We start from the raw sequence: 24,239 nt of genomic DNA, 5'->3' as shown, positions 1-24,239 counted from the left end.
CTGTTTGTTGACTTGGCTTTCGAAGACCTTAGAAAGGCATGGTAGGATAGATATAGGTCTGTAGCAGTTTGGGTCAAGAGTGTCCCCCCCTTTGAAGAGGGGGATGACCGCAGCTGCTTTCCAATCTTTGGGAATCTCAGATGACACGAAAGAGAGGTTGAACAGGCTAGTAATAGGGGTGGCAACAATTTCGGCAGATCATTTTTAGAAAGAAAGGGTCCAGATTGTCTAGCCTGGCTGATTTGTAGGGGTCCAGATTTTTCAGCTCTTTCAGAACTTCAGCTGAATGGATTTGGGAGAAGGAGAAATGGGGAAGGCTTGGGCGAGTTGCTGTTGGGGGTGCAGTGCTGTTGATCGGGGTAGGAGTTGCCAGGTGGAAAGCATGGCCAGCCGTAGAAAAATGCTTATTGAAATTCTCAATTATGGTGACAGTGTTTCCTATCTTCAGTGCAGTGGGCAGCTGGGAGGAGGTGTTCTTATTCTCCATGGACTTTACAGTGTCCCAGAACTTTTTAGAGTTAGTGTTGCAGGAAGCAAATTTCTGCTTGAAAAAGCTAGCCTTGGCTTTTCTAACTGCCTGTGTATAACGGTTTCTAGCTTCCCTGAACAGCTGCATATCACGGGGGCTGTTCGATGCTAATGCAGAACGCCATAGGATGTTTTTGTGTTGGTTAAGGGCAGTCAGGTCTGGGGAGAACCAAGGGCTATATCTGTTCCTGGTTCTAATTTTCTTGAATGGGGCATGTTTATTTAAGATTGTTAGAAAGGCATTTTTAAAAAATATCCAGGCATCCTCTACTGACGGGATGAGATCAATATCCTTCCAGGACACCCCGGCCAGGTCGATTAGAAAGGCCTGCTCGCTGAAGTGTTTCAGGGAGCGTTTTACAGTGATGAGTGGAGGTCGTTTGACCGCTGACCCATTACGGATGCAGGCAATGAGGCAGTGATCGCTGAGATCTTGGTTGAAGACAGCAGAGGTGTATTTAGAGGAAGTTGGTTAGGATGATATCTATGAGGGTGCCCGTGTTTAAGGCTTTGGGGGGGTACCTGGTAGATTCATTGATAATTTGTGTGAGATTGAGGGCATCAAGTTTAGATTGTAGGATGGCTGGGGTGTTAAGCATGTTCCAGTTTAGGTCGCCTAGCAGCACGAGCTCTGAAGATAGATGGGGGCAATCAGTTCACATATGGTGTCCAGAGCACAGCTGGGGGCAGAGGGTGGTCTATAGCAGGCGGCAACGGTGAGAGACTTGTTTTTAGAGAGGTGGATTTTTAAAAGTAGAAGTTCAAATTGTTTGGGTACAGACCTGGATAGTAGGACAGAACTCTGCAGGCTATCTTTGCAGTAGATTGCAACACCGCCCCCTTTGGCAGTTCTATCTTGTCTGAAAATGTTGTAGTTTGGAATTAAAATTTCTAAATTTTTGGTGGTCTTCCTAAGCCAGGATTCAGACACAGCTAGAACATCCGGGTTGGCAGAGTGTGCTAAAGCAGTGAAAAGAACAAACTTAGGGAGGAGGCTTCTAATGTTAACATGCATGAAACCAAGGCTATTACGGTTACAGAAGTCATCAAAAGAGAGCGCCTGGGGAATAGGAGTGGAGCTAGGCACTGCAGGGCCTGGATTCACCTCTACATCGCCAGAGGAACATAGGAGGAGAAGAATAAGGGTACGGCTAAAAGCAATAAGAATTGGTCGTCTAGAACGTCTGGAACAGAGAGTAAAAGGAGGTTTCTGGGGCGATAAAATAGCATCAAGGTATAATGTACAGACAAAGGTATGGTAGGATGTGAATACAGTGGAGGTAAACCTAGGTATTGAGTGATGAAGAGAGAGATATTGTCTCTAGAAACATCATTGAAACCAGGAGATGTCATTGCATGTGTGGGTGGTGGAACTAATAAGTTGGATAAGGTATAGTGAGCAGGACTAGAGGCTCTACAGTGAAATAAGCCAATAAACACTAACCAGAACAGCAATGGACAAGACATATTGACATTAAGGAGAGGCATCCTTAGTCGAGTGATCAAAAGGGTCCAGGGAGTGGAGAGGTTGGTTTGGGGGTCACGGCGATTTAGACAGCTAGCCAGGACATCGGTAGCAAGCTAGCATAGGATGGAGGTCTGTTGTTAGCCACCTCTTGCGTTCCGTCAGTAGATTAGTGGAGTTCCGTGTTGTAGAGGGGATTAGTCCAAATCACACAACAACAAAAAAATGAAAACAATAGATATAGTTATAGAGGCCCAAGAAGAAACATAATAATAATAAAAATAAATAAATTGTCCGATTGTCTATTCTGAGAGCAGCCGGTAAGACAGCTAACGGTTAGCAGGCCGCAGATGGGCGTTCAGGTAACGTCGCGACGGAGGAGCCAGCCGGATCTCCTTCGGGTAGATAACGTCGGCAGTCCAGTTGTGAAGGCCCGGTGGGGCTCCGCGTAGGCAGTAAAACGGGTCCGGATAGGTGACTGCAGCCCAGGAGTGATTGACGGAGCTCAGGAGTGATTGACGGAGCTGGCTAGCTCCGGAGTAATTGATGTTTGCTCCGGAATCGACGAAAGCAGATAGACACACGGATAGCAGCCAGCTAGCTGTGAGATCCAGGAGTGAATGTCCAGAGAGCAGTTGAAATCCAGGGACATGGAGAGAGAAATCGGTCCGGTATGTTCCGTTCCGAGCCGCGCTGCGCCGTACAAAACTGGCGATAGATTTTCGAGTTAAAGGATAGCTGATGACCACAAACCGTGGTTAGCTGAATACTAACGAGTTGCCAGTAAAGAAGCTAACTAGCTTCTGATTAGCTTCTGGCTAGCTCCTGGCTAGCTTCTGGCTAGCTCCTGGCTAGCTTCTGGCTAGCTTCTTGGAGTTTCTGGCTAGCTTCTGGCTAGCTTCTTGGAGGATTGCAGATTTGAGGTAAATAATACGTATTTATACATATCAATTGGTGAGGCAGGTTGCAGGAGAGTGTATTGAAGATGAGTTGATGGAAAATAAAAATAAAATGTATGTGAAAAAAGTTGTAAATATATATATATACACGACACGACAAGACGAGGACAAAAGACGTCTGAACTGCTATGCCATCTCGGGCAACTCTCATTGACTTCAGCCCTATGGGATTCCCTGACTAGTGAGAATGTAGGGTCTGTCTGTCCGGTTACTGTAACTGCCCGCCTCCTGTGTTCTGACTCATTCATCACTGCAGTAAACAAGATGTCAGGACAGAGCTCCAACAACGCTTCCCCCTGGGTTTGGACTCAGACGTGTTGCAAAGGCCCCTAAAGTGACTGTTATAAGGCGGCTGAACCAAGATACTCAATTGAAGCCAATTTGATGTGATTTGTTATATCTTGGGGGCTACAATCATAGACAGAAATGGTATTGGAAACAGTTTTGATTGTTAACACAGCCTTGTTACTTCCCAGTCCCTGTATCTCCGTGCTGCAGGTACTCTAAGGTGTGTGATGCCGTGTCCACAGCCTGGCTACTCGTCAGTGAGGCTGCTGTACAACCAGGTCCAGTGGTCTGGGTCAGGGGGTTGGACTGGGGATCAGGGATCACTGGTGGGATTCTTCATTGTTAGGGTGTACTGCTGTTCCACTACTCTGAAGGCCGTTAACCCCAGGAAATACCACCTGTTGTTTTCCTCCACACCAACTACTTCTAGTAGACTGACGGAATGATAGATGACCAGAAACCTCAAGACTTGCTGCTTTGAAATTAAGGGACAAGAGGGGGGGAAACAGGAGGGAAGATGAACATGTAGAGAAAGAGAGAGGGAGAGGGAGAGGGGAAGAGAGAGAGAGAGAGAGAGAGAGAGAGAGAGGGGAAGAGAGAGGGGAAGAGAGAGAGAGAACAGTCTGTCTTAACCGAACGTGTGTAGGAAGTATGGTCCCATGTATGTTGTGTCAACAAGTTTAGGGCACTAAGATTTAAGATTGCATAATTGCACTGCACTCTGATTAAAGGTCAGTCCTGTTCAGTTCCTCTTCAACCTTTTTGATTTAGACTTGTTTTTGTTTTGGCCGTGGACACAGCTGGGACCAATATGTTGATCATTTGGTGCCTTGCTACGGACGTCTGTAGGGCTCAGACAAGTTTATTTTCTGTCTGACGCGTCCTTTTCAGTCTTACGCGAGGTCTTACCTCAAGAGTGCCTTGGCTTCACAGCGGGACAGGCCCTGACTGCAGACGCATAGAATGTTGAAACTCTGACACGACAGCACGGACAGATTGGAGGAAGGAAAGGGGGGAGACGTGGAGAGAGGGAGGAGAAGAGGAAGAATAGAGTAAGGGTTAGCCAACAGACTATTGCTAATATCTCTTTAGAGAGAGACTGGGTGAAACATGGAGGCCCAGGGAAGGGTCATCTCCACTCAAAGTCTATGGTTTGATTTATTTCTCCTTTTCACTCTTTCTCTTCTCTCCCATCTTCCCTCCTCTCCTGTCTACCTCTCCGCCCTTTATCTTTCTTACTCCTCTCGTCACCTCCAGGATGGGAAGTTAATATTTTGGTCCTCTAGCCGCTGTGGTAGGTAGATAAAAAAAATCTAGCAGCCACTGAGATTTTTTTACCTGCCCAAATATTTTTTTTCTCCATAATTAGACAAATTAAATCACACAAAAAAAATGGATGAGCGTGTTTCTAATGTATTACTAGTAAGAAGTCATGGGGTAAATTGCTTTATTTCATAACATTTTTAGGACCTGCGAGACAGACATAGTTCAGCTGGCCCTTTAAGGGACAAGCCGTTACCGTGGTAACTTGGGCACTGGCTTGTCTGTGATGAAAAAAGTCTCAGACTGTGACCTAGCAGCAGACAATTGCAGCAAACTCAAACTAACATTGAAAAACAACCTAGCATGTGAACAAAACAAGGAACACGAGGACAAAGTCACACTTTAGTAGCTGTTCTTGTCATTTCGACCAACTTCTACATGTGGGTTTTGGATTTTTTTGGGGTTCCTGGTGAAATATACATTCTTACCCAACAATGACAAAATCTATCCGCATTTGACAGGTGGCTGGTGTTAATTTCCAACCCTGGTCACCTCCCTTCTTCTACCCTTCCCTCCTCTCCTCTCCTTTCCCCATCGGCCTTCTCTCCCTTTGTGTCAAGCACATCCTCATCGCGTCCAAATAAAAGTTTACACAAGCAAAACAAAGGCACTCTAGTTTAAACTTGCAGAGTGCCTTGCCAGTGTTTATGTTTAAATGTTGGCAAAGATCAATTAAATGTGGAGATGACAGTTCAACAGCCCTCTCTCTCTCTCTCTCTCTCTCTCTCTCTCACACACACACTCTCTCCCTCCCTCTGTCTGTCTCTGTCTCTCTCTCTCTCTCTCTCTCTCTCTCTCTCTCTCTCTCTCACACACACTCTCTCCCTCTGTCTCTCTCTCTCTCTCTCACACACACACACACTCTCTCCCTCTCTCTCTCTCTCTCTCTCTCTCTCTCTCTCTCTCTCTCTCTCTCTCTCTCTCTCACACACTCTCTCCCTCTGTCTCTCTCTGTCTCTCTCTCTCTCTCTCTCACACATACTCTCTCCCTCTGTCTCTGTCTCTCTCTCTCTCTCTCTCTCTCTCATACACACTCTCCCTCTCCCTCTCCCTCTGTCTCTCTCTCTCTCACACACACACTCTCTCCCTCTGTCTCTCTCTCTCTCTCACACACACTCTCTCCCTCTCCCTCTGTCTCTGTCTCTCTCTCTCTCTCTCTCACACACACACTCTCTCCCTCTGTCTCTCTCTCTCTCTCACACACACTCTCTCCCTCTCCCTCTGTCTCTCTCTCTCTCTCACACACACACTCTCTCCCTCTGTCTCTCTCTCTCTCACACACACACTCTCTCCCTCTGTCTCTCTCTCTCTCTCTCTCTCACACACACTCTCTCCCTCTGTCTCTGATCTCTCTCTTCTCTGTATCTCTTTGTATTAATCTAAAGTAAAAGCCTCTGTCATATTGATGTCATCTGTTTAGTTTCGTCTATAGGCAGTGGTGGAAAAAGTACCCAATTGTCATACTTGAGTAAAAGTAAAGATACCTTAATAGAAAATGACTCAAGTAAAAGTGAAAGTCACCCAGTAAAATACTACTTGAATAAAAGTCGAAAAGTATTTGGTTTTAAATATACTTAAGTATCAAAAGTAAATGTAATTGCTAAAATATACTTGAGTATCAAAAGTACAAATATAAATCATTTCACATTCCTTCACAAACCAGACGGCACTATTTTCTTGTTTTTTAAATTTACTGATAGCCAACACTCAGACATAATTTACAAACAAAGCATTTGTTTTCAGTGAGTCCGCCTGACCAGAGACAGTCGGGATGACCAGGGATGTTCTTTTGATAAATGTGTGAATTGGACCATTTTCCTGTCCTACTAAGCATTAGAAATGTAACAATTACTTTTGGGTGTCAGGGAAACTTTATGGAGTAAAAAAAATACATTGTTTTCTTTAGTAATGTAGTGAAGTAAAAGTAAAAGTTGTCAAAAATATAATTTGTAAAGTACAGATACCTAAAAAAAAACACCTAAGTGCTTGGAAGTATTTTTTACTTAAGTACTTTACCCCACTGTCTAAATGGAGATGAGAAAGCACTTTCAACTTCAATCGGGGTCTTCTAAGAGATCAGCTCCAGATTGTAGTGCAGGCCTTTGCTCGAGAAGGCTGTGTATTTTGGCTCAGGACAGTGGTGAGGTTTGCCTGTATGGCTTAGTGCAAAGTGAATGGGACTGGGAGTAGGAGAGTAGTGAGGTGTGTCATGGGATATTTTGTGTAGAGAAATGTATATTGGATGTTAGATGATGGATTGTGTTGGCTTGTGGGAGGTGGATGCTGCAGAGGGCATCTGCTTGGTAGAGCTCTGAACAGATGCTGTTTCACCCTGCAGCCTCACTGTGACATGTCTCTCTACAGTGGAGGCTTGAGAGAGCTGCTCAGCTAAACACGGTGTGTTATCCTAAGTCAGCCATTTTAGGTCCTCCCTCACGTATGAATCTATCACTTCCGATGAAACAGACTCCATCTTTATTTGTCATTTTCCCATCAGTCCCGCTGGTCCCTCTCTCCTAATCAGCTGGGACCAGAGGACGTGGGACTGTAGCTGGAGGAGTTGAAGGCTCTGGCTGAAGCCATTGAGCAGTTGAAACACTGGCACCGCTGGTTTTGTTCCATGTTTTAGAAGGCCCTCTGCTCTCCTGAGACTCTACAGCCTTTTGAGACACTCACAGATACATTGGCAGGTGAAAACAGCAATAGAGGTCAGAGGATGTTACCTTTATGTAACTGGGCAAGTCAGGTAAGAACACATTCTTATTTACAATGACGGCCTAGGAACAGTGGGTTAACTGCCTTGTTCAGGGGCAGAAGAACAGATTTTTACCTTGTCAGTCCAACACTCTAACCACTAGGCTACCTGCCGTGAGAGACCATCAAGGGAGAGATGGGGTAGGGAGGGAGGGAAGGGGAGACAAAGCTCCCCTGGGGTAGGGAGTCAGAGGTTTACATACACCTTAGTCAAGTACATTTAAACTCAGTTTTTCACAATTCCTGACATTTAATCCTAGTAACAATTCCCTGTCTTAGGTCAGTTAGGATCACCACTTTATTTTAAGAATGTGAAATGTCAGAATAATAGTAGAGAGAATGATTTATTTCAGCTTTTATTTCTTTCATCACATTCCCAGTGGGTCAAAAGTTTGCATACACTCAATTAGTACTTGGTAGCATTGCCTTTAAATTGTTTAACTTGGGTCAAACGTTTCAGGTAGCCTTCCACAAGCTTCCCACAATAAGCTGGGTGAATTTTGGCCCATTCCTCCTGACAGAGCTGGTGTAACTGAGTCATGTTTGTCGGCCTTCTTGCTCGCACACGCTTTTTCAGTTCTGCCCACTAGGATGAGGTCAGGGCTTTGTGATGGCCACTCCAATACCTTGACTTTGTTGTCCTTAAGCCATTTGCCACAACTTTGGAAGTATGCTTGGGGTCATTGTCCATTTGGAAGACTCATTTGCAACCAAGCTTTAACTTCCTGACTGATGTCTTAAGATGTTGCTTCAATATATCCACATAATTTTCCTCCCTCATGAGACCATCTATTTTGTGATACCATCTATTTTGTGAAGTGCACCTGTCCCTCCTGCAGCAAGGCACCCCATAACATGATGCTGCCACCCCCGTGCTTCATGGATGGGATGGTGTTCTTCGGCTTGCAAGCCTCCCCCTTTTTCCTCCGAACATAACGATGGTCATTATGGCTAAACAGTTAAATTTATGTTTCATCAGACCAGAGGACTTTTCTCCAAAAAGTACAATCTTTGTCCCCATGTGCAGTTGTAAACCGTAGTCTGGCTTTTTATGGCGATTTTGGAGCAGTGGCTTCTTCCTTGCTGAGCGGCCTTTCAGGTTATGTCAATATAGGACTAGTTTTACTGTGGATATAGATACTTTTGTACCTGTTTCCTCCAGCATCTTCACAAGATCCTTTGCTGTTGTTCTGGGATTGATTTGCACTTTTCGTAAGTACGTTCATCTCTAGGAGACAGAACATGTCTCCTTCCTGAGCGGTATGACGACTGCGTGGTCCCATGGTATTTATACTTGCGTACTATTGTTTGTACAGATGAACGTGGTACCTTCAGGCATTTGGAAATTGCTCCCAAGCATGAACCAAACTTGTAGAGGTCTACTATTTTCTTCTGAGGTCTTGGCTGATTTCATTTGATTTTCCCATGATGTCAAGCAAAGAGGCACTGAGTTGGAAGGTAGGCCTTGAAATACATCCACAGGTACATCTCTAATTAACTCAAATGATGTCAATGAGTCTATCAGAAGCATCTAAAGCCATGACATCATTTTCTTTGAATTTTCCAAGCTGTTTAAAGGCACAGTCAACTTAGTGTATGTAAACTTCTGGCCCACTGGGATTGTGATACAGTGAATTATAAGTGAAATAATCTGTCTGTAAACAATTGTTGGAAAAATGACTTGTGTCATGCACAAAGTAGATGTCCTAACCGACTTGCCAAAACTATAGTTTGTTAACAAGAAATTTGTGGAGTGGTTGAAAAAACGAGTTTTAATGACTTAAACTGTATATGTACAGTACCTAACAATAAAACACTATATTAAAGGTTTATTAGGCACCTGAACAATATATGCAGTAGGCCTATATTTTTGTCAGACAGGCACAAAGGCATGCAGACAGATCAAATGTAAATGGAGTTCACTGCTTTACACTGGAACATGTGTGCATAGATAAAACACACACCACACAAGACCCTTCTCCTCATCTCCCCTCCCCTCTCCCTCCCCTCCTCTCCCCTCTCCCTCCCCTCCTCTCCCCTCTCCCTCCCCTCCTCTCCCCTCTCCCTCCCTGTGTTAGCATGACAGTAAGCACTTTCCTCTCCCCGCTAACGGTTAACAAGGCCTGAAGGCCTCTGTCATCTCCACTGGGACTTAACAAGCCGACTGCCTAAATGCTCAGACGGGAGAGACTGTCACTCAAATAAAAGCAGACCCTAACCCCCACGGAGATATGTCCGGAACTCAGACCTGGGTCCCAGACAGAGAGAAGGAGAGACAGAGGGAGAAAAATAAATAGGAGTCAATAAAGTCCTCCACCCCAGGAAGAGGTAGAGAGGATGTGGGGGCTTTCTATTTCAGGCGGTGTGACACAGAATCACAGGTCTGGTCTGGGTGTATTAAGGTCTGGTCTGGGTGTATTACGGTCTGGTCTAGGTGTATTACGGTCTGGTCTGGGTGTATTAAGTTCTGGTCTGGGTGTATTAAGGTCTGGTCTGGGTGTATTAAGGTCTGGTCTGGGTGTATTGAGGTCTGGTCTGGGTGTATTAAGGTCTGGTCCGGGTGTATTGAGGTCTGGTCTGGGTGTATTAAGGTCTGGTCTGGGTGTATTAAGGTCTGGTCCGGGTGTATTACGGTCTGGTCCGGGTGTATTACGGTCTGGTCCGGGTGTATTGAGGTCTGGTCCGGGTGTATTACGGTCTGGTCTGGGTGTATTAAGGTCTGGTCTGGGTGTATTAAGGTCTGGTCTGGGTGTATTAAGGGCTGGTCTGGGTGTATTAAGCCTGGACTGACCTGGCTGTCAGCAGACTCAGTCTGTAAATTAGGAGCACCAGGTCCAGTGCTCCTCCATTGTGAGTTCTACAGTGGTCCAGAAGTGATAATCGTACAGCCCTTTACAGCCTGGTATGAAGACCATCCTACATGCCACTCAGAGCTGTAAAGCTCTCTGACTAACTCAGTGCCATCAAAATATACACAACCTCTAACCTCTGTCTCCACAGACAGACAGACAGGCCGTGGTACACAGACAGCAAGCTCTCTTGATCTCCTTGACAAACAGGCCCTGATCACCCCTGAACACTCATGATTTGGGGCAGGAGTTTTACATAACCCCGTGACCTGACCAGGACAAGAGTTTTACATGACCAGGTAACCCGACCAGGACAGGAGTTTTACATGACCAGGTGACCTGACCAGGACAGGAGTTTTACATGACCAGGTAACCCGACCAGGACAGGAGTTTTACATGACCAGGTGACCCGACCAGGACAGGAGTTTTACATGACCAGGTGACCTGACCAGGACAGGAGTTTTACATGACCAGGTGACCCGACCAGGACAGGAGTTTTACATGACCAGGTGACCTGACCAGGACAGGAGTTTTACATGACCAGGTGACCCGACCAGGACAGGAGTTTTACATGACCAGGTGACCTGACCAGGACAAAGGGAAGGACCATAGTTCTGATGACCCTGTGGTTGAGGGCGCTGAGGAGGCCATGTCATGTGCAAAGACAGGTTGACAGACAGACAGACAGACAGACAGACAGACAGACAGACAGACAGACAGACAGACAGACAGACAGGTGACACTGTGCAGTCAGTCCAGTACTGTATGTCCCCTCCCTGGCACCAGGAGCAGTGTAGTGTACTGTAGCTCCCTGGACTGGAGTTCTGAAAGTAAACCAGGGTTCAGGTCTTGTTTGATGCCCTTTCACCCTGATCTTGGTCGTTTATGAGAGGGTGAGACAGGCAGACAGAGACAGACGGCCGGCCGGGTGGTTGCTCCATCTCAGATCACAGAGAAGCAGACCTGACTAGATGAGATTAGAGAGACAGAGTCTCCCGGCTCCACGCTGCCATAGCGCTTAGCACTGTCTGCCCAACCAGAGCCTTTTCCTCTCATTTCCTCCCTGTAAAGACCTGCACTCTAATCACAAGGGGAAATGGTTACGCCGCTCCTCTTTCATTTCACTTAGCCGTTTGTGATGGATGACGGATGGAGCCAATTACTGTCCTCCACTACCACCGAGTGCCGGGGTTAAATAAACACGGGCCAGTTGTTGCACTGGAGTAAGTGGAAGAGTTTTGGTCCACGTCTGACATGGCACCCTATTCCCAGGTCAAAAGTAGTGCACTGTGTAGGTAATAAGGTTGGTATTTAGACCGCCTGTCAGATGTGTTTGTAAGGAGGATGGAACAGAGGTTGTGGCCAGAGAGACAGACAGTGTTGTTCTGAACTGTGGGTCCAGTTCTCCGTCTCCTCTGTGACATCATCAGTGTGCGTGCGTCCGTGCCGCCTGGCTACCGGCTCGAAACACACAAACACATCTGAACAACCACCAGACTAAACACAGCACGCACTGCCTTGTGCTTAATCACGGACCAGTTAACGCACACATGCAGGCACACACTCTCTGTCTGTCTGTCTGTCTGCCTGTCTGCCTGCCTGTCTGCCTGCCTGTCTGCCTGTCTGTCTGTCTACAGTAGCAGCCCAGCCCTGTTTGATCCCTGTTAATCTCATTGGAGGATGTTATAGGTTTCTAACTAACACTCCCTCTAATGCCCCACTGGTGATTTACTGGGCTTTCAACAGCACAACAGGGCTCCATAAACACACACTCACACCAGCCGTTACATGCACTCTCTCTCTCTCTCTCTCTACCTCTCGCGCTCTCTCTCTCTCGCTCACTCTCTTTCTACCTCTCTCTCGCTCTCTTTCTGCCTGTCTCTTTCTCTCTCACCCTCCCACTCTCTCTCTTGCTCTGTATTTCTTTCTCTCTCTCCCTCTCACTCTCTCTAGCTCTGTATTTCTTTCTTTCTCTCTCTCTCTCCCTCCCTCTAGCTCTGTTCTCTCTCTCTCTCTCTCTCTCTCTCTCTCTCTCTCTCTCTCTCTCTCTCTCTCTCTCTCCCTCTAGCTCTATTTGTCTCTCTCTCTCTCTCTCTCTCTCTCTCTCTCTCTCGAATAGCAGCAGCCTCTAGGTGTTCCAGAGGAGTCTCCACGCCTGTTTCCATCTCTCTCTCCATATCTCTCTCTCTCTCCATATCACTCTCTCTCTCTCTCTCTCTCTCTCTCTCTCTCTCTCTCTCTCTCGAATAGCAGCAGCCTCTAGGTGTTCCAGAGGAGTCTCCACGCCTGTTTCCATCTCTCTCTCCATATCTCTCTCTCTCTCCATATCACTCTCTCTCTCTCTCTCTCTCTCTCCCTCTCTCATATTCAATACCTTTGACTTAGTCTTACTGTACCAGGCAGTGGCTAAAAAGAGCCCTGCTCAGCTCTGCTCTGTCCTGTCTGGGTAGTGTCCACAGGCTATCATTCTTGCCTCTGGTGTCATCCCCACATCTCCTCACCCTCACCAGACTTCAATAGGCCTTCAGAAAGAAGAAAGAGAAGGACAATCTTTCCTCAATAAACACAGGCACAAATGCCTACCTGGTCTACGACTGAGAGGCTTGGGACTTTTTTGTCAAGCCAAGCAAGCATCCCGCCCTTAAGGAAGTCTATGTCTTTGCCTGACTGGTAGTTTTCTCTCCCCCCGATCTCTCTCTCTCTCTCTCTCTCTCTCTCTCAGACGTGGATGAGTGCATGGACAACAACGGAGGATGCCAGCAGGTGTGTGTGAACACCATGGGAAGCTACGAGTGTATGTGCAAGCAAGGCTTCTTCCTCAGCGACAACCAGCATACCTGCATCCACCGCTCCGACGGTGAGTGGACAAGTGTGTGTGTGTGTGTGTGTGTAGAGACTGGACATGACCCGTGACATCGCTACAAAATTCGGGTTAGAGGTTGGGGGGGTCAAATGCGAAGGCGTCCGCTAGGTTTGCAAAGGGTCGGAAACTTTCCGGTACATTTCTGAAATTAAATTTGTCAACAAAAGTTAGCTTATAACAGTGAACATTTTTTTGTGGGATACACAAGGCAATTCTAGGTCTTGGGTCATATTTTGGTTAAACTATCCCTAATTCAATGGAATTGCAACCCTCTGCATGCACAGTGCATTCTTCCATCACATGTGCAGTGCACTCTTCTGATTCTCAAGATCTTGCTCACTAATGAGATGCTATTGAGCCCACACTACTACACAGTCTGAGCCAAGGACTACATGCTTTCTGGTAAGTTTTGATTACATTACTGGGTGGGATGAATATATTTTATATGACATACATTCTTTTTTTAAACTAGTAAATAGTAGCCTACAGCAAAGTGTGTTTAAATCATTTCTAACTTGTTAACAATTTCTGCTAGTTAGTTTTTGCTACCTTGTGGGGTTTAGCTTGCTTGAGCCTGCTAACTGAGGAATGTTAATTCACCTGTTTCCATACATGTTTCATTTTTACAAGTTTTAAAAATACATATTTTTTTTATACAAATGAGTTGTTTAATCTAACTGCTTAACTATTTATCAGTACATGGAATTGTATTTGGGTTTTATTTACTTCTTTTTATCTCATCTTTACAGGAAAATTCCATGGGCACTATCTGATGCATGGAGACATTTCACTGCTGCTAATGTAGAAGGAAAAGCTGTGTACATTTTGCCAAATCATATGTGAAGAATGCAACAAAGATGCAGAATCATCTGGTCAAGTGCATAAAGTTCCCTCAGCGCTTACAACAAGCAACCTCTGAAAAAAGTCCCTCTACTTCTATTCGAGGTGAAAATGATGAATCTGACAGACGCCTTAACGATAGCAACAGCTCATGGTCCTCCTGGAATCAGAAGTTTGTTTGACTCAATGGAGGAACGTAGTCAGAGAAATGCTGATGAATGTCTTGCTCAAGCTGTGTATGCAACTGGTTCACCTCTGATGCTCACAGGCAATGTGTATCGGAAGACATTTCTGAATGTTCTTCACCCAGCAAACACCCCTCCAACCAGACATGCTTTATCTACTCATTGGCTGGTTGCAGAGTTCAATAGAGTTCAAGTGAAGGTCAAGCAAATCATAGAGAAGCAGACTGTAATGCAATCACCTCTGATGGGTGGTCGAAGGTTCGTGGGCAAGGAATAATTAACTACATCATCTCCACCCCTCAACCAGTATTTTACAAGAACACAGACACAAGGGACAACAGACACACCAGTCTCTACATTGCAGATGAGCTGAATACAGTCATCAATGACCTTGGACCACAGAAGGTATTTGCAATGGTGAAAGACAATGCTGCGAACATGAAGGCTGCTTGGTCTAAAGTGGAGGAGTCCTACCCTCACATCACACCCATTGGCTGTGCTGCTCATGCATTGAATCTGCTCCTCAAGGACATCATGGCACTGAAGACAATGGATACACTCAACAAGAGAGCCAAGGAAATGGTTAGGTATGTGAAGGGTCATTAAGTTATAGCCGCAATCTACCTCACCAAGCAAAGTGAGAAGAGTAAGAGCACCACATTGAAGCTGCCCAGCAACACCCACTGGGGGGGTGTTGTCATCATGTTTGACAGTCTCTTGGAGGGGAAGGAGTCGCTCCAAGAAGTGGCCATATCACAGTCTGCCGATATGGACATCCCCATCAAGAGGATCCTCCTGGATGATGTATTTTGGGAGAAAGTGGTAAGCAGCCTGAAACTCCTGAAACCTATAGCAGTAGCCATTGCACGGATTGAGGGAGCGAATGCCATACTGTCTGATGTTCAGACTCCGCTTGCAGATGTAAGAGAAGAAATCCATGCTGCCCTGCCCACTTCACTGTTGCTCCAAGCAGAGGAAACTACAGTTCTGAAATATATCAAAAAGCATGGAGACTTCTGCCTGAAGCCCGTACACGCCACAGCATACATGTTGGACCCCAAGTTTGCAGGCAAGAGGATCCTGTCTGGTGCAGAGATCAACAAGGCATATGGTGTCATCACTACCGTGTCTCGCCACCTTGGCCTGGATGGGCAAGGTTCTTGGCAGTCTGGCAATGTACACTTCCAAGCAAGGGCTTTGGGACGGAGATGCAATAATGCAGTCGTGCAAACATATCTCATCAGCCACCTGGTGGAAGGGACTTTGTGGATCTGAGGCTCTTTCCCCTGTTGCCTCCATCATCTCCAAATCCCACCAACATCAGCCACCTCAGAGCGCAACTGGTCCTTGTTTGGGAACACACACACCAAAGCACGCAACAGGCTGATCAATACAAGGGTTGAAATATTGGTGGCCATCCGGGCAAATTTGAGGCATTTGAGCCTGACAACGAGCCGTCCTCAACAAGGTTGGAAAGTGACAGTGAAGATGAGGCCTCAGAGTCTGTTCAAGAGGTGGACATTGAGGAGGTCCAGGGAGAAGACATGGAAGCCTGAGAGGAAGACATCCAAAGCTTTAGTTTCTAGACTATCATTTTACAGATGTATGTTGAAAGCGTTTCTGGGAGATGCGATGGATCATTGGGGATCATTCAATATTCCCTTTCTTTAGTTGTTCAGTGAAATCATCCCATTGAGAGTCAACTCATTTATTTAAAGTTCAATTTATAACTACACTACAGGTCAAAAGTTTTAGAACACCTACTCACTTTTTTGGTTAGTACATGATTCCATATGTGTTATTTCATAGTTTTGATGTCTTCACTATTATTCTACAATGTTGAAAATAGTACAAATAAAGAAAAACCCTTGAATGAGTAGGTGTCCTAAAACTTATTTTGGAAAGATTTAATCATTTGCAATTATGTCTACTTATGATAAGGTAAAAATTTTATGTTTCTGTCTCCATATGATATGGTAAATATATACAATTCAAAAAACATCTACATTTAAATGGTATTCATATTAATTAGCATATATTCCTGTTAATTCCCATATATTTCTGTTAATTTCCACGGAAAGTTTCCACCACTGAATATTCCCCAAAATGTGTAACACTAGCGTCCACCATGCCTCACCTTCGTGCAGTGACCATTAACCATGGAACGCGGCGAGAAGCAGCGAGGAGTGGGCGGGATGCGTGACTTCTGACGCATGTTTCTCGTCCGTGTGATCCTCCTATGGCTGGTTGCGGTTTCATCCATAACCTCGCTGGCGCTCCGGCTTCCCGACCCATTACGCCTGTCAGACTTCATGTATGGTCTCAGTCTGGATCAGTGAGGGTCTGAGAGGTGACGGGGGGGGGGGGGGGGGTGCAGAGAGAACATCCTCCTCCACACTGAGGAATCACAGCACATTCCTCCAAAAATACACAGTTCAACAAATAGACCAACACACACACACACACACACCAGCAGCAGCAGCACTGTAATTGAGTTCAGAGAGATATGAAAGGACCCTCATCCATCATCTCTGTGATGTCACTATCGGACACTTCAGGAATGTGGAGAGGGGTGAGTGACTGAGGGGGTGAAGGAGGGTGAGGGGCAATCAGATGACCTCTCTCTCGCGCTCTCTCTCGCGCTCTCTAGCTCGTTCTATGGTCTTGGATTAGTAGGGCAGTGTGAGCAGGGAAGCAGGGCTGAAAGAGTGAAAGAGACACAGAAATAGAAACATTCCATGTTTGCTCTCTGGAATACCCACGAACCTGGATGTGAATATCCCCCTTTCCTCTCATACTCTCTCTCTCTTTCTCTCTACCCCGCACCCTTCTATCCCCTCTCTCTCTTTCCACCAACTCTGTCTCTCTCAGTCTCTCCTCTCCTGTCCTCTCTATATCTCTCTATTTTTGTTTTACATCAAAGCCATTCCTCAGTTAACGTGTAATTAGTTGGCCTGTCAGAGATGCTGGGGGTAAACAGCCCCTAAAGCAGCCTGGTGTATTCCTCCAGCCCAGCTCTACCCACTCTTGACCAGCCCCAGTCCAGTCAAAGCCTGCCCCTGTGGCCCTCAATCGGACACTTGTCTCCCTGCTCCTCCCAGACGGGAATAGCAGCAGCTTCTAGGTGTTCCAGAGGAGTCTCCACGCCCGTTTCCATCTCTCTCTCTCCATCTCTCTCTCTCTCTCTCTCTCTCTCTCTCCCTCTCTCTCTCTCTCTCCCTCTCTCTCTCTGTGTGTATATATATGCAGTATGTATCTCTACATTTACATTGCATTTGAGTAATTAAAAAAAGATATTAAAACAACAGCAATACAATAAAATACAATTCAAAGACGATATGAATGGCCATTCCACCGTGGGTGCTCTGGTCAGTGGGTGCGCTCACCCCATCTTGCCCTGAGACCCTGGCAAGGCAAAGCCCCCCGCGCCCCAGCCCAAGGGGATTTTCCAAGGGTGGGAAGGACCAAACCCCAGCTGACGCCCGGGCGGGCATGGAAGCGAGTGCACCCAGAACCATCAGGACCGGAACACAGACCAGTTACAGTGTGAAACCAAAACCCAAAACATAAATAACAAAACGCAAAACATACAATTATCACCCCCCCTCACACCTGATTGGAGGACCTCAAGCATTTATACTGTGCATGTATTTATTCCATTATTCATTAATTCCATCCTTCAGACAGCCACAGATCAACCCATTTTTTCTAGTAAATCATCATTCTACTATTCCTCTTCTATTATATCCCTCCATTCTACCATGGTGTCTCACTAGGAACCTCCCCATCATTCTACCATGGTGTCTCACTAGGAACCTCCTCATCATTCTACCATGGGGTCTCACTAGGAACCTCCCCATCATTCTACCTTGGGGTCTCACTATGAACCTCCCCATCATTCTACCGTGGGGTCTCACTAGGAACCTCCCCATCATACTACCGTGGGGTCTCACTAGGAACCTCCCCATCATTCTACCGTGGTGTCTCACTAGGAACCTCCCCATCATTCTACCGTGGTGTCTCACTAGGGACGTCCCCATCATTCTACCGTGGGGTCTCACTAGGAACAAATCAATCAGGGTATGGGCTTATGTCTGTTAAATTGTCTGTCTTGAATGGTGTGCCCCAAGGATCTGTACTTGGTCCTCTATTATTCACTATTTATATAAATTATTTAGACAAAAATGTCCAAAATGCACAACTTCATTTTTATGCTGATGATACTGTTATTTACTGTTGTGCCTCGTCTCTTACAAAAGCTTTCCAGAACATGCAAACTGCTTTTTATACTGTTTCAACATACCTTGTGTCAATTGAAGCTTATCCTCAATACTGACAAAACTAAACTAATGGTGTTTTCTAATGTAAGAAATAGACCTCTGATCCTTTCACCTATTACTACCTGTCAGGGCAAGGAGATTGAGGTTGTAACCTCATATAAATATCTTGAAATTTTAATTGATGACGGCCTCTCTTTTAAATTCCATATTCAACAACTTACAAAAAAATTGAAGCTGAAATTGGGATTTTATTTTAGGAATAAGGCCTGTTTTTCTTTTGAAGCCAGAAGGAGGCTAGTATCAGCTACATTTATGCCTTTACTATATTTTATATATGAATGCTTCCGCTCAGTGTTTGAGATCAATTGACACTCTTTACCATGGCACTTTGAGATTTATTTTAAACTGCAAAACCCTTACGCACCACTGCACTTTGTATACCAGGGTTGGCTGGCCTTCTCTAGTCACTTGTAGGCTCAGTCACTGGTATACTTTTATTTACAAAGCCATTTTGGGTTTACTACCTTTTTATTTGTGCATTTTTATTGTTCAGAAATGTGGTGGGTACTCTCTTCGTTCGCTGGACTTTATCCTGCTAACTGTTCCAAATGTCCGAACTGAATTTGGTAAAAGGGCTTTTATGTACTCTGCGCCATCGTCTTGGAACACCTTACAAAATACTTTAAAACTGGAAGAACTTGTCCCAAATGGTGTTTTTAAATCAATGATGAAGGATTTTGAGGCTGATTCCCTGACCTGTCAATGTTTTTAATTTGCTGTTTTATACTCTTGTGAATTCAATGGTTTTTACTAGAATACTTGTAGTTTTTCATGTTGTCTGTCTGTAATTGTTTTTGTAATGACTTGATGCTGCCTATCTTGGCCAGGGCGCTCTTGAAAAATTGATTTTAATCTCAATGAGCCCTTCCTGGTTAAATAAAGGATAAATAAAATAAATAAAAATAGGAATCTCCCCATCATTCTACCATGGTGTCTCTCTAGGAACCTCCCCATCATTCTACCATGAGGTCTCACTAGGGTCTTGAACCTCTCCATCATTCTACCGTGGTGTCTCACTAGGAACCTCCCCATCATTCTACCATGGTGTCTCTCTAGGAACCTCCCCATCATTCTACCATGGTGTCTCTCTAGGAACCTCCCCATCATTCTACCATGGTGTCTCTCTAGGAACCTCCCCATCATTCTACCATGGTGTCTCACTAGGAACCTCCCCATCATTCTACCATGGTGTCTCTCTAGGAACCTCCCCATCATTCTACCATGGTGTCTCTCTAGGAACCTCCCCATCATTCTACCATGGTGTCTCACTAGGAACCTCCCCATCATTCTACCATGGTGTCTCTCTAGGAACCTCCCCATCATTCTACCATGGTGTCTCTCTAGGAACCTCCCCATCATTCTACCATGGTGTCTCTCTAGGAACCTCCCCATCATTCTACCATGGTGTCTCACTAGGAATCTCCCCATCATTCTACCATGGTGTCTCTCTAGGAACCTCCCCATCATTCTACCATGGTGTCTCTCTAGGAACCTCCCCATCATTCTACCATGGTGTCTCTCTAGGAACCTCCCCATCATTCTACCATGGTGTCTCTCTAGGAACCTCCCCATCATTCTACCATGGTGTCTCACTAGGAACCTCCCCATCATTCTACCATGAGGTCTCACTAGGGTCTTGAACCTCTCCATCATTCTACCGTGGTGTCTCACTAGGGACCTCCCCATCATTCTGCCGTGGGGTCTCACTAGGAACCTCCCCATCATTCTACCGTGGTGTCTCACTAGGGACCTCCCCATCATTCTGCCGTGGGGTCTCACTAGGAACCTCCCCATCATTCTACCGTGGTGTCTCACTAGGGACCTCCCCATCATTCTGCCGTGGGGTCTCACTAGGGACCGCCCCATCATTCTGCCGTGGTGTCTCACTAGGGACCTCCCCATCATTCTGCCGTGGGGTCTCACTAGGGACCTCCCCATCATTCTGCCGTGGGGTCTCACTAGGGACCTCCCCATCATTCTGCCGTGGGGTCTCACTAGGGACCTCCCCATCATTCTGCCGTGGGGTCTCACTAGGGACCGCCCCATCATTCTGCCGTGGGGTCTCTCTAGGGACCTCTCCATCATTCTGCCGTGGGGTCTCACTAGGGACCGCCCCATCATTCTGCCGTGGGGTCTCTCTAGGGACCTCTCCATCATTCTGCCGTGGGGTCTCACTAGGGACCGCCCCATCGTTCTATTCCCAAGTGCACTACTTTTGACCAGAGCCCCGTTCAAAAGCTGTGCACTATATTGAGAATAGGGTGCCATTTTGGACACTATGTGTAGATGTTGAATCCAGGCTGATGATAGTGTATGAGGTCTTCAGAGGAGCTGGAGGTGCCTCTCATTAATTTCATGGTTACAATGACAGAAGCCACTTCACCGGTTACCGCCTGTTATCGAAGCAGCTGGGCGGGTGCCTGTCTCTGAAATTGTAGCCAGAGTTTTAGAGAGTTTTAGAGAATTTATTCTGTCATGTTGAGGAAATACACACACATACCCCCATTTCACTCTATTTTACACGCGCACACACACACGCGCGCACATAGTCTTGCGCGGCTAACCTTGTGGTGACATACAGTTCAGTCCCATTCAAAATTCTATTTTCCCTAACCCTAACCCTAAACCGTACCCTAAACCGAACCCTAACCGTAACCCAAAAACCTAACCTTTAACCATGAACCTAACCCTATCTCCTAACCCTAAACCTAATTCTAACCCTAACACTAATTCTAACCTTAACCTCAAACTCCCTAGAAATATCATTTGATCTTATAGGGACCAACAAAATGTCCCCAGTTGGTCAAATATTTGTTCATTTACTATTCTTGTGTGGATTTTTGGTCCCCACAAGTATAGTTAAACACGTCCACACAAACACACACACACACATCTGCTATTGTTTGTTCCATTGCGATGGGCTACTGTGTGCATCCCAGTCATGACAAACACCTTGGCCCTCCAGGCCTTCTCTGTGTTTTAGAACACTGTAAACAGTGGGACAATGCTGTTGTTCATCTGAAGTGCTTTTACTGACTGGAATGATTGAACATTTCGCTTTGGGTCATTCAATCTATTCTATTAAATTGTTCTGAAATCAAATAACAAATTCAACAGATCAATGTGATTTTGTGAATTGAAAGAAAGCTTCTAAATTGCTTTCAACACCTCATGCACATGCACATTGAATGGAGCTGGGGGCAATGTAGCGGCAGCAGCCTATCCGAAGATTTGGAGGCGTGGCTTATTAGGGGCGTAGCTTTTACGGAGTTATTTTTGCCCATCCATGAGAGTGAATGTCATTGAGTGTCATGTCTTTAATTAAGTGTTGAATGCAGTAAGTCGCAACTTGAAATATAGTTTTGGTAATAATTGTTTAAAACAGTTGGAATTGAGTCATACCGTTGGTTTCAACAAATGTAGTATTTTTCAATTGAGAAAACTTCATTTTTGGGGTTGATCCAAATAGTACTTGTTTACAGTGTAGAGGTGTTTACTAACTGCTGCTTTCCACTCCCTAATATCCCTCACCCACCATTATCAAGCATAGTGTGAAAACTACCTGACCAGGCAGTAACTCAACATGACAGATAACTTAATTGAGGAAACTAGCTGCGCATAAATCAGTTGAGGAAATTCTGTCTTCTCTCAAGTGATCTTATTTTGATCCAAGTCATACAGACAAACAGCCAATTGACTTGAGATGTAATCCAGAGTTTGTCATTCAAACATACAGCATATAGACAACACATTCATTAGGAACTGGTATTTGTGATGAATGAGTTGTAGAACAGTGTAGAAACAGTGGTGTATATGCCTGTATATGTTCAGTAAGAGGCCCCCAACCACCCAGCGGGCCCCGGAGGAGATATAGAGTTACAAAGTGAACCGTAACACTTCTCTATTTCAGTAAAATATGGCAGTAGATGTCCCCACATGTTGTGAATATAATATGCTTGTAAATTCTTCTTCCAACTCAACTCCATTCCTTGGCAATTTGGTGCGAGTAGTAAATTGGGAATTTGAGTTGGTGCCCACCCCGACAGTGCTCAGAGCCTGGCCATGGAAACCAATCAGAATCCTCCTATTAAAAAAAAGGTACTTTCCTCCTGCCTGAGGAACTTCATACCCATCACAGAGAAAGAGAGACAAATTGAAGGGAGAGAGAAACACATTATGAAGTAATTGTACCATACACAACAGGGGACCCATGTCTGAGTGTGTGCATGCTTAGCCCTACAGTGGGAACGTGACATGTTGGCAGTGTCGGGAGTTAGTCGACAACCCCTGTCTGTTGTCATGACGTTTGTTTCGAACGGTTGGAAAATCATTAATCGGCGGTTGTGGTGTGTGTGTCTGTGTCTGCGTGTGTGTCTGTGTCTGCGTGTGTGTCTGTGTCTGTGTGTGTGCGCCGTCGTGGGTCTCCCGGAGCGTCGGGTGAGAAAATATAGGCTCTGTGTGATTTATGTGGCTTCGCGGGGCAGATGAAATGACCTGTCCACGGCTCCTGAGAGGACTATATATAACGGCAGGGATTACTAGCTTATCGCTGAGGGATGGCGGGGGACCGGAGGTGTATAGGGACACTGTCTTATTAGTTTGTTGCTTGGTTGGTTAGTTAGTTCAGTCATTTGTTTGTTCACTCACTCATTCACTCACTCATTCACTCACTCATTCACAACCTTTATATCACTGGTGGAGAATAAGTAAGGAACTGTGTGGCGCCAGTGGAGCAACTGCGTTACACTGTGGTTCAATAGGTCTTTAGTGACCTTGTCACTGTTGTTGGTGCCCCACAACACTGATAATGTCACCTACAGTAGAAAGATAGCAGGTTAGCTAACAGCAGTCAGGCGTACTGTAGTTCAGTGGTCACCAACCAGTCGATGGCGATCTTCAAGGCATTCCTAGTCGATCACCAAATACTTCTGTAGAAAAGCGTGCGCTCCTTTTTTGTTGCGCTGTTGGCTGAAGGTGCACTTCAAATCAAACTTTATTTGTCACATGCGCCGAATACAACAAGTGTTGACCTTACAGAGAAATGCTTACTTAGTTCACGAAGAGTTAAGAAAATATTTACCAAATAAACTAAAGTAAAAAATAATAAACAGTAACGAGGCTATATACAGGGGGTACCGGTACCGAGTCAGTGTGCTGGGGTACAGGTTAGAGGTAATTTGTACATGTAGGTGGGGGTGAAGTGACTATGCATAGATAATAAACAGCGAGTGGCAGCAGTGTACACATCAAATGGGGGGGGGGTCAATGTAAATAATCTGGTGGCCATTTTATGAATTGTTCAGCAGTCTAATGGCTTGGGGGTAGAAGCTGTTGAGGAGCCTTTTGGTCCTAGACTTGGCACTCTCATACTGCTTGCTGTGCGGTAGCAGAGAAAACAGTCTATGACTTGGATGACTGGAGTCTCTGACAATTTTATGGGCTTTCCTCTGACACCACCTATTATATAGGTCCTGTATGACAGGAAGCTTGGCCCCAGGGATGTACTGGGCCGTACGCACTACCCTCTGTAGCGCCTTACGGTCAGATGCCAAGCAGTTGCCATGCCAGGCAGTGATGCAACCGGTCAGGATGCTCTCGATGGTGCAGCTTTAAAACCTTTTGAGGATCTGGGGACCCATGCCAAATCCTTTTAGTCTCCTGAGGGGGAAAAGGTTTTGTCGTGCCTTCTTCACAACTGTCTTGGTATGTTTGGACCATGATAGATCGTTGGTGATGTGGACACTAAGGAACTTGAAACTCTCGACCCGCTCCACTACAGCCCAGTTGATGTTAATGGGGGCCTGTTCGGCCCTCCTTTTCCTGTGGTCCACGATCAGCTCCTTTG

The 24,239-nt window shown here is 45.7% G+C and overlaps 1 protein-coding gene across 7 annotated transcripts in view; it reads left to right on the top strand.

Annotated features, from left to right (window-relative positions):
* The window catches only part of LOC115133129 (signal peptide, CUB and EGF-like domain-containing protein 1), a 160,949-nt gene that overhangs the window by 22,856 nt on the left and 113,854 nt on the right, over window positions 1–24,239 (top strand). For all 7 annotated transcript variants that reach the window (XM_029666047.2, XM_029666046.2, XM_029666044.2 and 4 more), the window contains exon 4: window positions 12,889–13,023. In XM_029666047.2, coding sequence (XP_029521907.1) covers window positions 12,889–13,023 — 135 coding nt within the window. The remainder of the gene's footprint in view (window positions 1–12,888; window positions 13,024–24,239) is intronic.

Source organism: Oncorhynchus nerka, linkage group LG8 (assembly GCF_034236695.1).
Source record: "Oncorhynchus nerka isolate Pitt River linkage group LG8, Oner_Uvic_2.0, whole genome shotgun sequence".
Lineage (NCBI taxonomy): Eukaryota > Metazoa > Chordata > Actinopteri > Salmoniformes > Salmonidae > Oncorhynchus > Oncorhynchus nerka.
Note: the sequence above shows the minus strand (reverse complement) of the source record. Positions and strands in the feature narration are given on the sequence as shown.